General features: G+C 38.2%; 1 protein-coding gene across 1 annotated transcript in view; it reads right to left on the reverse strand.

Annotated features, from left to right (window-relative positions):
• The window catches only part of DENND4A (DENN domain containing 4A), a 131875-nt gene that overhangs the window by 89161 nt on the left and 25070 nt on the right, over positions 1–17644 (reverse strand). Inside the window, exons 2-4 of the mRNA XM_005559835.4 lie at positions 11840–11918; positions 6620–6952; positions 2424–2673 (exon numbers count right to left, since the gene is read on the reverse strand). Coding sequence (XP_005559892.3) covers positions 2424–2673; positions 6620–6930 — 561 coding nt within the window. The 5' untranslated portion in view covers positions 6931–6952; positions 11840–11918. The remainder of the gene's footprint in view (positions 1–2423; positions 2674–6619; positions 6953–11839; positions 11919–17644) is intronic.

The raw sequence follows: 17644 nt of genomic DNA on the forward strand, positions 1-17644 counted from the left end.
AGACACTCAAATATCTACAGCAAATGCACAGCGTTAATCAAAGCAGCATTACTAGCAATGGAAAAAACTGAAAATAACTTGTATTCATCATTCTGCATTTGTACTTTCTGGAATATTATGCAGTCATTAAAAGAATTAAGTAAAAAATTATATAAACTGATAAAGATAGAAAAAAGGCTTATATCAGAATATAAAGAAATTTCCATTATTTGAATACCATACAATCATAAAAAAAGAATGAAATCATGTCCTGTGCAGCAACATGATGCAGATGGAGGTCATCATCCTAAGTAAACTAATGCAGACACAGAAAACTAAATACTGCATTTTCTCACTTATAAGTGAGAGTTAAACATTGGGTATACCTGGACATAAAGATGGGAACAAAAGACACTAGGGACTACTCAAGGGGGAAGACAGGGAGGAAAGCAAGGGCTAATAAACCACCCATTGGGTTCTATGCTCACTATCTGGGAGACGGGTTCAATCATACCCTAAACCTCAGCATCATGCAATACATACCTGTATAACAAACCTGCACATGTACCCTGATTTTAAAATAAAAAGTGAAAAAAGAAAAAGAAAATACAAAAAAATTCAAATTAAAAAAAATTAAGGATTAATTTATTATACATACCCCACATATGTGACACAAAAGGTCTGGAAGGATACAAGTCAAATTGCTCATTGTTACCCCTGACAAAACATGGAAGTAGGAACAAGAACCTTCACTTTCTCACTTTCTACTTCATAGATCTATAATTTAGATACTCCCTGCCCTCCAATATTCTTTAAGTATACATTCCTTTTTTTTTTTTTTTTTTTTTTAATTCAAAACAGTAATAAAAGAACAAAGACAAGACAGTTAAGGATCATGCATGGGTGGACTTTGGCTTTTACTAAGAGTGAGATGGGAAGCCATTAAGGGTTTTAAGCAGAGTAGTGACAGGATCTGATCTATGTTTTTAAAGGATCACTCTTGTCTATGCAAAGAATACAACAGAGAGAGCAGAGTGGAAGAATTGATCAGTTAGATAAAAAACTATGGCCTGCATTTGGCCCAAGGTCTGTTCTTGTATATCTAAACTAAGAATAGTTTTTGCTTTTATAAATAAGGGTTAAAAAAAAGAGATGACTATGAGACAGAGATTGTATGACCTGTAAAACCTAATTTATTACCTAGCTCTTTAAAGAAAAAATTTGCCTGACCCCTGGATTAGAACACTACTGCAATAATCCCATTAAGAGACAATTATGGCTTAGACTAGGGTTATGGCAATAGAGGTGCTGAGAAGTGGCCATGTTCAAGATACGTTTTGAAATTATAGTTAACAGAGTTTACAGAAGAACTGAATGAGGAGAAGATAAAGGTTAAGTTTACTCCAAGGTTTTTCAGTGTGAGTTACTAGAAGAATGGAATTTCCATTTGCTAGATAAGGAAGACTATGGGGATAATCAGGAGTTCAGTTTTGGATATAATAAATTTGAGATGCTCCATTATATGATATTCAAGAAGGGATGATGAATTAGAGAAGTCCAGATTAGACAAATTTAGAAGTCATCCACACATGGCCTGTATTTAAATGATTAGATCACCAAAGGAGTATGTTTAGGTGGTGAAGATAAATGGTTTGAGGACTGAACCATGAGGCACTCCATTGTATAGGGATGGGGAGATGAAAAGGAATTGGCAAAGGCAGAAAGGGAATGACTGGTGAGGTAAAAGGAAAAAACAAGAGAGTACCTAAGAAGAAAGTATATTTCTTCTTCATGGCACTGTTTCAAGAAGGAAGAAATAATCATTTATGTAGAAACTTGCTGAAAAATTAAAACAAAGAATTGATCTCTGGATATGACAACAAGAGAAATCTTGATGGAGTGATGGAGACAAAAGGCTGACTAGAAAGAGCAAACTGAGGAATGGGGCAGAATATACTCAACTCTTTCCAGAACTTTTACTGTAAAGGATAATGAAATGCGGCAATGGAAGGAGAGGAATATGAGATCAAGAAGTTTTATAAAGATAAGAAATCTGTGCATGTTGGAAGAAAAAGGGAGGGAAAAACCGATGATTTACAAAAAAGTAGGGAGGACTACTAAAGCCATGTCCTCAAATAGGTAAATTGAGATGTGGGATCTAGTCCTATTGAGGTGTGGGATCTAGTCCACAAGTGGAAGGATACTCATTGCTTTTGTAGTGGGCAGGGGGGGTGGGGGAAATTATTTTTTTAATTAAAAAGAAGAGTTCTTTGCAGTTTCTTTTGAAAGTACAAAGTACTTTCCAAAAAATAAAATATCTAACATCTTTAAAAACACATTTTTCAATTCTGTAATTATACTATGCTGTTTTCAAAAAAAAAAAAATTTAAAATTATGCTCTTTTCATCAGTGGTTAATGTTATCAGTGCAAGTAAGTCACTTACCATACTGTTATTGAGATTCTTGTCAACTTTGCAGAACGTGTGTGGTGGGCTTTCTCCTTTACTGGGTATAATAATACATATGTCAGTGACAGCCAATGTATTCTGAGTCATGTTTTCAGAGGCTCTTCGGTAAGTGATATAAATTCTTTGTGATGAGGTACTCCCACTGATATTTGCGGGGCGTCCATAGGGAGTACTCTGAATAATTTCACAACCCTGTTTCAATCTTTCCTTCCAGTCATATAAAACCCTAAAAATAAAATTTTAAAAATGAATATACAAATACACAAAGTACTTTAAATATGAAAAGCAATGTTCTCAGGCATCATCAACTGATCCTTAAATGTAGCAGTGTAGTAAAAATATTCCAATCTTACTGCAATTTTGAAATGCATGGTCTTGTATACATCAAAGAATAACTCTTTACCCCACCAAAAACTTTGTTTTAAGGAAAAATTCTGATAAACCATTGTTTTTGTTAATACAAACCAGAGAAAAGGCACAATTAAATGTGAAGGTACCTGTTTTGGCACATCATTTAATATAGTTATTAATTTTTTTTTGTCTCTAAAACAAGCACCTTCTTTAGAAAAAGCAACTAGAATTTTGGCCAAAGTTAAAATTTTACAAAAGGTTACTTGCCCAACTGTGTAGAGTATGCTTGCACACTTTTATCTCTAATACTTTCCTTAGCTTTAAGAGAGAGTTTTAGGCTAAGACAATCTAACTTCAAATCCATCCTTAATCAAAAGTCTGGGTGAGGCACTAGGCTTTTATTTTTTCTTTGTTGGGGTAAAATCGTAGGCTTTTAGTACAGGGTGGACGTGGCATTCGTTCATTAAGTTTTGAATATTTAAGCACTTAGTGACACTAAAAAAAATAGTGCTTAAATAATATTAGTTTATTCCCTCACTGAATTCATTGATTTGTACTTTAATGCCAAGTCCTTAGCACGAGTAAAAAAATAAAAATAAAATAAGCTATATATTGTTTTTTTGAGACAGAGTCTCAGAGTCTCACTCTGTCACCCAGGCTGGAGTGCAGTGTCGTGATCTTGGCTCACTGCAACCTCTGCCTCCCAGGTTCAAGCAATTCTCCAGCCTCGGCCTCCCAAGTAGCTGGGATTATAGGTGTGTGGCACCACACCCAACTAATTTTTGTATTTTTAGTAGAGGCGAAGTTTCACCATGTTGGCCAGGCTGGTTTTGAACTCCTGACCTCAAGTGACCTGTCTGCCTCAGCCTCCCAAAGTGTTGGGATTACAGGTGTAAGCCACCGTGCCTAGCTACAAATTAAATGTGTTTTTGTATTTGCTATAAAGCTATAAATTGTGTTTTTGCATTTGCTATAAAACTTGTAACAAGCAATGTCTTCATCATCAACCAATATTCTCTCATATAAAATCCACTATAAAAATAAAATATAATGCCAAAAACTGGTCAAATTATTATTATTATTATTTTTTGAGATGGAGTTTTGCTCTTGTTGCCCAGGCTGGAATGCAATGGCATGATCTTGGCTCACTGCAACCTCCGCCTCCCGGGTTCAAGCAATTCTCCCGCTGCCTCAGCCTCCCAAGTAGCTGAGATTACAGGCACACACCACTACAACAGACTAAGTTCGTATTTTTAGTAGAGACAGGGTTTTGCCATGTTGGTCAAGCTGATCTCGAACTCCCGACCTCAGGTGATCTACCCACCTAGGCCTCCCAAAGCACTGGGATTACAGGCACGAGCCACTGTGCCTGGCCAAATTATTTCTAATATAAGTTTTAATTTCACTTTTTGTTCTGGCCATCAACAATTTTTTTTTTTTAATCTTCTCAACATTTTGAAAATTCACAGTTAAATCCGATGCTTAATCATAGCAACTGCATGAACCCTAATGTTAGGTTAAGTGCTTATTCTTTCTTCTTTTGGTCTTGTTTTACTTTTTTTTTTAACTTAAAAAAAGGGCACCTACACACAAAGAAGTTAGACAATCTAAATTCAAATTCCTACCTCCTGTTACTAGCTGCAGTTCTGTAAGCAGTTACTTAACCTCTCTGCCTTATACTCAGCTATAAAATCTAAATATTTTGGCTTCAAAGGATTCCATAAAGAAAGTAAAAAGAACCTACAGAAAATATGTGTAAATCATTTAACTGATAAGGGACTTTATCTAGAATATGTTAAGAACTCTTATAGCTAAACAAATAAAAAGACAACCAAATTAAAAATGGGGAAAGGATCTGAATAGACATTTCTCCAAAGATACACAAACTTGTCAGTAAGCACATAAAAAGATGCTCAACATCATTAGCCATCAAGTGAATGCAAATCAAGACCATATGAGATACTATCTCACACCTACTGGGGCAGCAATAATCAAAATAATATGAAATGCTGACTAGGACATGGAGAAATAGGAACCCTCATGTACCGCAAGTGGGAATGCAATATGGTACAGTTGCTTAGCAGTCTGGCAGTTCCTCAAAAGGCTGAACATGAAATTACCATATGACCCAGCAATGTCACTCCTAGGTATATACATATAAAAAATGAAAATATATGTCCACATAAAAACTTGCAAAAGAATATTCATGGCAATATTATTTATAATAGCCCAAAAGTGGAAAAGTCTCAAACATCCATCAACAGATGAATAAATTGTGTTATACCCATATGATGGAATACTATTCAGTCATAAAATGGAATAAAGTACTGACACATACTATAACATGGATGACCCTTGAAAACATAATAAGTGAAAGAAGTCAATCAAAAAAGATCATATACATAGTATGATTCTATTTATATGAAATGTGCAAAACAGGCAAATCCATAAAGACAGAAAGTAATCTAAGGCTAAGTGAGTTAGGAAATTAGGGAGCAACTATTAATGAGTACTGTGTTTCTTTTTGACATGATAAAAATGTCATAGAATTTACTGTGGTGATGGTTGCATAACTCTGAAAATACTAAAAACTATTAAACTGTACACTTTAAATAAATGAGTGGCTGTATGGTACATGAATTATATCTCAATAATAAAGCACCCCAAGTAAAGCTCTAATTTACCCCAAGATCCTTCTTTGATACACATAGTTAACAATCCATCTATAATGGAGCTGGGTGTGGTAGCTCACATCTGTAATCCCAGTACTTTGGGAGGCCAAGGCAGGAGGATCACTTGAGGCCAGGAGTTCGAGACTAGCCTGGGCAACATAGCAAGACCCTGTCTCTACAAAAAAATTAAAAACTAGCCAGGCGTGATGGCCTGTATCTATAGTACCAGCTACTCAGGAGGCTGAGGCAGGAGGATCACTTGAGGCCAGGAGTTTGAGGCTGCAGTGAGCTATGATCATGCCACTGCACTCCAGCTGGGTGATAGAGATTGAGCCTGTCTCTTTAAAAAAAAGAAAATCCAGCCAGGTGCGGGTGGCTCACGCCTGTAATCCCAGCACTTTGGGAGGCCGAGGCGGCAAAGCTTGCGGTGAGCCGAGATCGCGCCACTGCACTTCAGCCTGGGTGACAGAGCGAGACTCCGTCTCAAAAAAAAAAAAAAAAAAAAAAAAAAAAAAAAATCCATCTATGCTGATCATTATAACATGCCTAAAAGCCTTTTTTCATATTTTTTTTTTTTTTTTTTTTTGAGACAGAGTCTCGCTCTGTCGCCCGGGCTGGAGTGCAGTGGCCGGATCTCAGCTCACTGCAAGCTCCGCCTCCCGGGTTCACGCCATTCTCCTGCCTCAGCTAATTTTTTGTATTTTTTAGTAGAGACGGGGTTTCACCGTGTTAACCAGGATGGTCTCGATCTCCTGACCTCGTGATCCGCCCATCTCGGCCTCCCAAAGTGCTGGGATTACAGGCTTGAGCCACCGCGCCCGGCCGCCTTTTTTCATATTTTAAAAATAATCAAAAATTTTCCAATCAGGATAATACATTAATTTTCTAGTACTTTCCTGCAAATTTTTTTCAAATTCTCTCCCCTGCCTCTAACAGAAAGAAACCCAGGCACGGTAAGACTGCTGGGAACTGTAGGATAAAGAGAGACAAAAGGAAATATGGAGAGAACACAGGTTTCTGAATACAAACTTGTCTATTTTTCTAAATCTGCCATACATCTATTAATGACCAAAATGAACAATTAATCTCAAAATCTACAAGGCATATTATTTGGATCAATAACAGTAAGTCATTTAAAAAAATACTTACCCCAGATCTGTAAGTGGAGGCTTATCTCTTCCTCTTCTATAGCAAAGGTAAATCTGTGGCCCCACAAGACTTCCATTATTAAGATCAGCTGACAATCCAGTTGGGGTACTATCGATACAAATATAATCCCGTGGGACTTCCTCCCCAAGAGATTTGATAATAACTGAAACATCTGTAATAGGTTCTTTTGGTTTAGCTACTTTATGACAAGCATCGTTGAAGTGAATTTCTTCTTCTAGAGGCTTTGAAACATCAGTTAATCCTGCTACAACAAAGTAGTCAGCAACACGAGGCCCCTTGTCTTCAATCATCTTCCATTACAGAAGGTTACATCTAAAAGGAAAGTAAAAGAGTAGTACTCCCCTATAATAAGCAAAATAAATATAAGTGGTTTGTGTGCATATAAGAACAAAAGCTACAAAAAGAGCACTAGCTCCTTGATAAACACACTAGCATTATATATTTAACTTACATGTAAAAAGAATTTTTTTAACAATAAAAACATCTTTAGCAATCTTTTATTATAAAAGTAATGGATGAATTCCCAATTTTGGCAATATGGAAACCTACATTACCTAAGTAGACAACAAAAAGAGATCTTTTTAAATGCACAGTCTGGCCAGGCGCAAGTGGCTCACGCCTGTAATCCCAGCACTTTGGAAGGCCGAGGAGGGTGGATCACCTGAGGTCAGGAGTTTGAGCCCAGCCTGGCCAACATGGTGAAACCCTCTCTCTACTAAAATACCAAAAATTAGCTGGGCATGGTGGCAGGTGCCTGTAATCCCAGCTACTCAGGAGGCTGAGGCATGAGAATCGCTTGAACCTGGGAAGCAGAGGTTGCAGTGAGCCGAGATCAGACCACTGCACTCCAGCCTGGGCAAAAAGAGTGAAACTCCACCTCAAATAAATAAATAAATAAATAAATAAATAAATAAATAAATAAATGCACAGTCGTTCAATAAGCGCTTTTAAATATAAATCTTACATAGACTTGTAAGAATGTAAGGGTAATTCCTAGGTCCCCAAAACACTGAGGAAACCAAAAGTCAGAATGCAGTCTGTAAATTACCACTGAGTGGGGAAATTTACTGATCTCCTCAATAATCAAGAGGTTTGTGTGTTTATTTTGTTTTATTCTTCTGAGATGGGCGGGGGGGAGGGTCTCACTATGTTGCCCAGGCTGGTCTTGAACTCCTGGGGTCCAATGATCCTCCCATCTCAGTCTACCAAAGTGCTGGGATTACAGGCATAAGCCACCGCACCTGATCCGGTTTGTGTTTTAGAAGGCATTAAAAGCATGGGAGATAAGCACTTCAGACCACATAGACAGAGAATTGGAACTGAGCCACCTGTATAAAGCCGAGAGTTTCAAAGGACTATTACTCCCAGCCAAAGAGTGGATTTAAAAGACCTATCCACTGACACAGGGAGATAATAAAGTTGTAGGGAGGGTGGTGGGGGAGTCTCCTCTGAGAATTCATAACAATAGGCCTATTCACACTTGGGTTTGGGGTTTGAACTTACACCATATGGATGGTCCCAGGAAACTAAGAAATTAATAACAAGTGTTCTCAGGTTGGCGGAGCACGGTGGCTCACGCCTGTAATCCCAGCACTTTGGGAGGCTGAGGCGGGCAGATTACCTGAGGTTGGAGTTCAAGACCAGCTTGACCAACATGGAGAAACCCCATCTCTACTAAAAATACAAAATTAGCCAGGCATGGTGGCACATGCCTGTAATCCCAGCTACTCGGGAGGCTGAGGCAGGAGAATCACTTGAACCCAGGAGGAAGAGGTTGTGGTGAGCTGAGATCGCACCATTGCACTCCAGCCTGGGCAACAAGAGCGAAACTCCGTCTCAAAAAGAAAAAAAAAAAACTGTTCTCAAGCTAGTGATACCCCTTGAAAAGTAAAACAGTTCTTGAGGGTACAGCCTCAACCCAGGTTTTCCACAAACAAAGCCCAGTGGAAGACAAGCTTCTGTTCCAAAACTACAAAAGCACACACACAAAAATCTACCAGAAGTAAGTCTCAGCAGATATATCAAAGAGAATAATTTTAAATAATAAAAGTAAGAGAGTATAACAGTAATGCATGCTCACAATAGATTCAAAGAAAAAATACACAGAATCTATCATATATCTGCAGTCTCCTTTGGTTGTCTGGTATCACTTAATTTTATTTATGTATTTATTTATTTTTGAGACAGGGTCTCGCTCTGTCGCCCAGGCTGAAATGGAGTAGCGCAAACATGGCTCACTGCAGCCTTGACCACCTGGGCTCAAGCAATCCTTCTGCCTCAGCCTCCCGCGCAGCTGGGACCACAGGTGTGCACTACCGCGCGTGGCTAGTTTGTTTTTGTTGTAGAGACAGAGTCTCATTTTGTTGCCCAGGCTGGTCTCAAATTCCTGGGCTCAAGAGATTCTCCCACCTCAGTCTCCCAAAGTGTTGGGATTACAGGCATGAGCCACCATACCCAACCTATTTTTTTCTTTAACTAGGAGAATACATTCCACAGCACCGTCATTATTTATGTATCTCTATTATAGGAAAAAAGTTTAATCTAAAACAATTTCCCAGATTTTGTTTCATGTTAGACACACTTCCAATAAGTGCAAAGAAAAGATTCCATGGACAAATAAATTACATATACACACTACAGGTCTCTTTGGATATTTACTTATATATATAAAAATACTAAATCCTCAGCAATCTTCTGATAAAGGTAGCCGATAAACTTTGCTTAACTCAGGATTTCCCAAGTCTATTTGAACAATGAACCATATTTTCCCACTTAACAACAAGAAACAACCCTAAGAAAATGCTAGTTTATAGTAAACAACCTTCCTTTGTAGACCATAAAATCTCAGGGCAAAGATATTCTTATGTAGTATATACTTGTTTACAATATAATTATTAACATTTTAATCGAAATCCCAAAACTCATTTAATTTTCTATATTGCTAATGTCATCAGTTTTCAGAATTCGTGACACATTTCTTGGAATCTGTATTAATCGCTCAAATATACTGTAAGTATTCTCACTATTTTCTTTAAAAATGAGACTAGGCTGGGCAAGGTGGCTCATGCCTGTTATCCCAGCACTTTGGGAGGCCGACGCGGGTGGATCACAAGGTCAGGAGTTTGAGACCAGCCCAGCCAATATGGTGAAACCCCATTTCTACTAAAAATACAAAAATTAGCCAAGCACGGTGGCATGTGCCTGTAGTCCCAGCTACTCAGGAGGCAGAGGCAGGAGAATCGCTTGAACCCGGGAGGCGGAGGTTGCAGTGAGCCGAGATCATGCCACTGCACTCCAGCTTGGGCGACTGAGCGAGACTCTGTCTGGAAAAAAAAGAAAAAAAAAAAAAGACACTAAAGAAGGATTAAATGTTTCTCCTTGTTTTATTTACATACTAATGGCACCTATGCAGCAATTTCCTTATATATAGGATTTCTACATATGATAAAGGGCTTAACCTTTTCAGAAATGCCTCCTAGATGGACACTTAAAAAGAAAGTGTTAACAACCTGTTCTTCTGAGAAGGCTATTAAATGCTGACTCATCACCCTCAGCTCACTGCATATAACAAGTGCTCCCAAAAAAAGAGCAGTTTTACCCAATTGACCATCTGTTTAAGAAAGTTGCAGAATAACAAAAGCACTTTTGTTTTTTTTTCCTCCAGTTCATTAGTCTTTGAAAACAATTTTTAAAGGGCTGCATAGTATTTTATTTTATGGATATACCATTTTTGACCTATGTGCTTACTGTAGATCATTTATTACTTCTACTTATTTTGCTAATATTTTTTAAAGGGTACAATGAATAATCTTGATAAACCTCTGGATACAATTTTAGGATTTCTTCAGGATACATTTACTGAAATAGAATTATTAGGTCAAAGGTTATATCAGCCTTTACTTATGTGCTTTCATGTGTGCATGAATTTTATATTATAAGCTCTAAATACATATAACCTTAAAAATTACTCTGGTAAAGTATTTTCATTCCATCATAATGAAGAAACTAAAACATCCTCCTTTTTCCTACACACTAACTTTACGTTTTTTAAACTAAAGCATGGCCAGGCGTGGTGGCTCATGCCTGTAATCCCAGCACTTTGGAAGGCCAAGGCAGGCAGATCACTTGAGGTCAGGAGTTCGAGACCAGGCTGGCCAACACAGTGAAACCCCATCTCTACTTAAAATACAAAAAAAAATTAGCGGGGCATGGTGGTACATGCCTGAAATCCCAGCTACTCAGGAGGCTGAGGCAGGAGAATTGCTTGAACCCGGAAGGCAGAGGCTGCAGTGAGCTGAGATCACGCCACTGCACTCCAGCCTGGGCAAGAGTGAGACTCTGTCTCAAAATAATAAATAAATAAATAAACAAACAAACTAAAGTAGACACTTACTATTGCATAAAATAGTTTTATGTCTTGCTATGTAGAAAGAGGGTAAGAGGCCAGGCAGAGTGGCTCATGCCTGTAATCCCAGCACTTTGGGGAGGCCGAGATGGGTGGATCACTTGAGGTCAGCAGTTCAAGACCAGCCTGGCCAACATGGTGAAACCCCGTTTCTACCAAAAATACAAAAATTAGCCAGGCATGATGGTGCATGCCTATAATCCCAGCTACTTGAGAGGCTGAGGAACAAGAATCACCTGAACGCTGTAGGCAGCAGTTGCAATGAGCCAAGATCATGCCACTGTACTCCAGCCTGGGCAACAGAGGTAGACTCTGTCTCAAAAAAAAAAGGGGAAAGAGAAGAGATACAGTATTTTCATGAAAACATATATTTAATAAGTTTTTTTGAGAACTACCACCTTATCCTTGGAAATAACTAGTTATAATTATAAGTACATATTTGAGATATATTAATTTATAAAATTCCTTTTCATTAGCTCTTTTGGGTATTTTTCACAAAATTTAATAATTTGAACTCATTCACAATAGAACACAGGAAATAACTACTAAAAGGGAACCGTATTCTTTACATTGAAGATTTTGTCTCTAATAAATGGTGTTGAATTAATAGTGACCCAAGGCACATCTTGAGACATCTTTCAATTGAATTACTTTGTATCATTTGTTACCCATAATTATTACGTGGAGAATATATTCCAAATTATTAAGACTTCTGGAAAATTAAGGTTTCACTGTGTTTAATACAGAAAATAGCTAACTGAAACAAATCAAAATGAAAGCCAAAAACTACTTACACATTACAAAAAGTTTCTCTCTGAAAAAGATGACAGATTTCAATGTGCGAACTCCGCAGCCTCAGAGTTTGAGAAATAACTGTATTGAAAAGAGTAAGAATTGGACTTAAATTCATTCCAATCAAATATTTGCCCCAATATGCCTGAGGATACTTAAAGTTCTGTTAATGGTGATAATTACTAAACTGACTTCATGTATTGTTTTCTTATGGTTAAGAGCCAATAAGCAATTTTTAAAAACAAGTTCTTCGGGAAACACGTTTCAGTAAAGAATAAATACATACTTTAAAAACAAAACATGCTGAAGAGAGGCAATGAGGAAAAAAAAGAAAAAACAAGCACATAAGGGGGAGAAAAAGAAAGCAAGAAGAATAAATAAGGGTACAAAAGAGGAAATGTGCACAGGGTAAAGAGCGTAAGAAAGAACAACATGCCTATTTCTGGGGCACTGTGTACAGAGCCTCATTCACATGGGAAAAATGTATACATTTAACATAATTCAAATATAGACTCAAGTAACTTCCATATAAAAAAATTTCAAAGAATACCCAAAAGTACTTTCCCTTTATTACAAATTTCAAAGATACTACAGTCAGCCTTCCGCATCCATGAGTTCCATATCCATACCATGGATTGAAAAAATGTTTTGTTGTTGTTGTTGTTGTTGTTGTTTTGAGACAGTTTTGCTCTTGTTGCCCAGGCTGGAGTGCAGTGGCTCGATCTTGGCTCACCGCAACCTCCATCTCCAAGGTTCAAGAGATTCTTCTGCCTCCGCCTCCCAAGTAGCTGGGATTACAGGCATGTGCCACCATGCCCAGCTAATTTTGTATTTTCAGTAGAGACTGGGTTTCTCCATGTTGGTCAGGCTGGTCTCGAACTCCTAACCTCAGGTGATCTGCCTGCCTCGGCCTCCCAAAGTGCTGGGATTACAGGCATGAGCCACCACATATGGCCCGAAAAGATGTTTTTCAAAAACAATAAAAATAACAGACTGGGCTCAGTGGCTCACGTCTGTAATTCCAGCACTTTGAGAGGCCAAGGCAGGAGGATCGTTTCAGCCCAAGAGTTCAAAGCCAGCCTGGGCAATATAATGAGATCCCATCTCTTAAAAAAAAAAAAAAAGAAAGAAAGAAAGTTAGTGCCAGGCAGGGTGGCACATGCCTGTATTCTCAGCTACTCAGGAGACTGAGGCACGAGAATCACTTGAGCCCAGGAAGCTGAGGCTGCAGTGAGCCCTGATCACACCACTGCACTCCAGCCTGGGTAACAGAGTAAAGCTCTATCTCAAATGAATGATACAACAAAAAAATGTAGTACAAATTTAACAAAATAATTTGGTATAACTATTTATATAGCATTTAATGGAATTAGGTATTATAGATAATCTAGAGGTGATTTAAAGTAGACAGGAAGGGCCAGGTGCGGTGGCTCATGCCTGTAATCCCAGCACTTTGGGAGGCCGAGGTGGGCGGATCACGAGATCAGGAGATCGAGACCATTCTGGCTAACACAGTGAAACCCTGTCTCTACTAAAAATACAAAAAATTAGCCAGGCGTGGTGGCGGGCTCCTGTAGTCCCAGCTACTCGGGAGGCTGAGCCAGGAAAATGGCATGAACCTGGGAGGCGGAGCTTGCAGCGAGCCAAGATCACGCCACTGCACTCCAGTCTGGGCAACAGAGCCAGACTCCATCTCAAAACTAACTAGCTAACTAACTAACTAACTAACTAACTAAAGTATACCGGAGGATGTGTGTAGATTATATGCAAATACTACACCATTTTACGTAAGGGGCTTGAGTATATGTGGACTTTGGTATCCAAGGGGTGGAGGTTGGGGGTATCCTGGAACTAATCCTTGGAGGATACCAAGGGGCAAATGTACTTAAATAGAATCATTTATATCAAATCTCACCAAGGAACCAAAGTCTTCTGAACAAGAGACTAAGCAATGTCATATTACGGAATTCAATATGTCAATATCATATTTTTTTAATTAAGTGATTTAGTAACTTGTAATTATGAGTCATTTTAAACACTAGATGGAAAGATGATGCCACTGACAAAGTCTTAAGAGCATAGCCAGACCAACTGTATTGTACCAAGCACTATAGGTTAGCTTTAACAACAGACACATGCACACACAAAAGGAGTTTCAGTAGGAGTCAATAGCTTCTGCAGGGAAACAAGCTGCAGCACAGAAATCATAAGCACCTCAAGAGGAAGAAGCCACAGCTTTAACCAACATGGAATATCTACTAACAACCAGGAAACAGGAGCAGCTACACCCAGACACAAGATTCATCTAACTTGGTTAGGTCCTTGACGTGTGTGTGTGTGTCTGTGAGAAGTGGAAGAGAAGGGGGTAAGGGCATAAACTGAGTCAAGAATTTAATAAACACCAGGTACAGTAGCTCACATCTATAATCCCAGCACTTTGGGAGGCTGAGGCCTGCGAATCGCTAGAGCTCAGGAATTTGAGACATGACAAAATCCTGTCTTTACAAAAAATACCAAAAGTCGCCAGGCATGGTGGTGCAGTCTTGTAGTCCCAGCTCCTTGGTGGGGCTGGGATGGGAGGATTGCTTAAGCCCAGGAGGTCGAGGCTGCAGTGAGCCTTGTTCACACCTCTGCACTCCAGCCAGCCTGGGTGACCAAGCAAGACCTTGTCTCAAAAAAAAAAAAAAAAAAAAAAAAAAAAAAAAAAAGAAAGAAAGAAAGAAGAAAAAAAGAAAGAAAAATTCGATAGTGTCTTGAAATGGAGGGTGAAAAGAATGAAAGCAAAATAATATACTCACAATCTGATTACCTTTTGAACTGCTAAATATTGTCAGGATAGATATATGTATTTTAAAAATGAGGATGCCACTCCCTCTCAAGTTCCCTGAAAAAATTTCAGGGAGTAAATACGGAGTGGTAAACATATTTTTCAAGTATCTCTAAGATGTTATTGCTGACAGGTGGCAATGAAACAACGTAAATACTGACTTGCTGAAACATTTTTAAAAATTCAACATCAGTTATCACAAAAATTTCTAGTAAAAATACTATATGTATATAGAAATACTTGTAAATTTTGAAAATTATAGTGATTTTATTGGTAGAATACCAGACTTATTTAGATGTAATTATAAATAATGAATGTGCTACAACCAATTTCAAATATATTTTCTGCCACATTGTTTCTTAATATAGTAAGAACACTGTTTTGACATTAACTCTGCCCCATTATACTTAATATTTATATCATTATTCTAAAAACAGGCCAGGTGTGATGGCTCATATCTATAATCCTAACACTGGGAGGTCAAGGCAGAAAGATCACTTGAGGCCAGGAGTTCAAGACCAGCCTGGGCAACACAGCAAGACCTCATCTGAACAAAAAAATAAAATTGGCTGGGCATGGTAGCTCACGCCTATAATCACAGCACTTTGGGAGGCCGAGGCGGGAGGATCACTTGAGGTCAGCCTGGCCAACAGGGCGAAACCCCATCTCTACTAAAAACACAAAAGTTAGCAGGGCATGGGGGCACGCACCTGTAATTCCAGCTACTCGGGAGGCTGAGGCACGAGAATCGCTTGAACCCTGGAGGCAGAGGTTGCAGTGAGCCAAGATAGTGCCACTGCACTCCAACCTGGGCAACAGAGCGAGTCTCAAAAAATAATAATAATTAATTAAATTTAATTTTTAAAAAATTAAAAAAAAATAACAAATGGCCAGGCACAGTGGCTCATGCCTGTAATCCCAGCACTCTGGGAGACCGAGGCAGAAGGATCACTTGAGTCAGGAGTTTGAGACTAGCCTGGGCAACATAATGAGACCCTATTTGTACAAAAAATTTTTTTAATTTGCTGGGTATGGTAGCGTGCACTATAGTCCCAGCTACTTGGAAAGCTAAGGTGGGAGGATTGCTTGAACCCAGGAGGTTGAGGCTGCAGTAAGCCATGATGGCACCACTGCACTCCAGCCTGGATGACAGAGTGAGACTCTGTCTCCAAAAAAAAAAAAAAAAAAAAAAAGTAACATTTTCTTTGACGTTGAATTCACATTAGCATTCACAATAATATCAAATATTTCCATTCTGATGAATGAACTTCCAAAAACTTTAATTTTATTCCATGAATTGTATGAAAAAAAAGAACCATTATTAGAATTAACTGAATTTCCATTTGACACAGACAATGAGACTGATACAAAACTGGCATCACTTAAGTGTTTGCAAAGTTCTTCTTCTGCTAATGAAGATAACACATCACAGCTATTGCCTTACTTTCTATACATGCACAAGAAAACTCAGAATAGAAAATTTATAAAATCTATTTAGCAGAGCATCCTTTGATTGTAAATGAAAGTCATGCTCCACAAAGTGATATATGAATGTGCTTCCTGCATCTACATGTGTTAAGCCACTATCTTTTAACACAGACTTCTTTAAATTGTTTTTAATTGAAACTTTTAGTTTGAGATAATTGTAGGTTCACATTCAGTTGAAAGAAATCATAGAGATCTGGTATACCTTTCACCCCGTTTTCTTCAAATGGTAACATCTTGCAAAACTATAGCACAGCTGTATTATTGACATTGATACGATTCACCTATCTCATCCTGATTTCCCCAGTTTTATTTGTATTCATCTGTGTGTGTTTAGTTCTATGCAGTTTTATCACATGTGCATAATACAACATATCCATCACCAAAATCAAGATATAGTACAGTTCCATTACAAGGATCCCTGGTTATTGTCCTTTATAAGCACAGTTTTGTCACACGTGCATAAAACCATGTATCCATTATCAAAGACAAGATGCAGCGCAGTTCCATCACAAGGGCCCCTGGTGTTGCCCTTTTATAAGCACACACGCTGCTCTCCCCGCTTCACCCCACTATCCCTAATCCCTGTGGAGTGGTATACTTTTATCACAAAGTACATACAGCCAATGAAATGCAAAGATATATTTCTAAAAACAATACTTTCTTACAAAATAGACGCAGAAACAAACCAAAGCACAAAGTATAAGCATATTTGGTGTGCTGAAAGCCTTGTTGGTCACATTTACTCAGGCATCCAGAACATTATACTTGAACATAATTAAACAAACATATAAATACAGTTGACTCTTGAACAACATGGATTTGAACTGTGCAGTTCCACTTACACATGGTTTTCTTTCTTTCTTTCTTTTTTTTTTTTTTTTTGCAATAAATATGTCAGCCCTCAGTATGGGCAATTTTGCATCTGCAACCAACTTGGATCGAAAATATGGTATTATGGGAAAAGAAAGTTGCAAAAATAGAAGGCCAACTTTTTGTATCCACAAGTTCTGAACAGGTAACTGTGGGGCTTGAGTGGATTTTAGAATCCACAGGTGGTCCTGGAACTGATCCCCAGCAGGCAGTGAGGGATACTACACACAGACATACATAGGCACACAAAAGATGAGGGCAGTGAGTGATCATCCATTAAATCCCAATGAAGACCAATCTAATAAATTCTGAGATAAATTTTCCTATCCTGGCTAAGTTCCAGATTGAAAATAAGTGGACAACATAAAATAATGCTACAGAACTACAGTGAGGATTCTTACATATATAAGAACATTTAAAAAAGGGAGTCTTATACTGTGTTCAGGCGCAACCCTATCCCTCACGCAGAAATTAGGTTGCAGCTGAAGTAGCTGCTATTCCCTTGAGAATATGGATCTGTTCTAAACAGATAAGAACAGACTGGAAATAACAGTGTTAATATACAGATACCTCTTGTTTCCAGACCGACTATAAATAATTCAAAGGCAGAAACTTTGTGCTC

This window comes from Macaca fascicularis, chromosome 7 (genome assembly GCF_037993035.2).
Source record: "Macaca fascicularis isolate 582-1 chromosome 7, T2T-MFA8v1.1".
In the NCBI taxonomy this organism is placed as follows: Eukaryota; Metazoa; Chordata; class Mammalia; order Primates; family Cercopithecidae; genus Macaca; species Macaca fascicularis.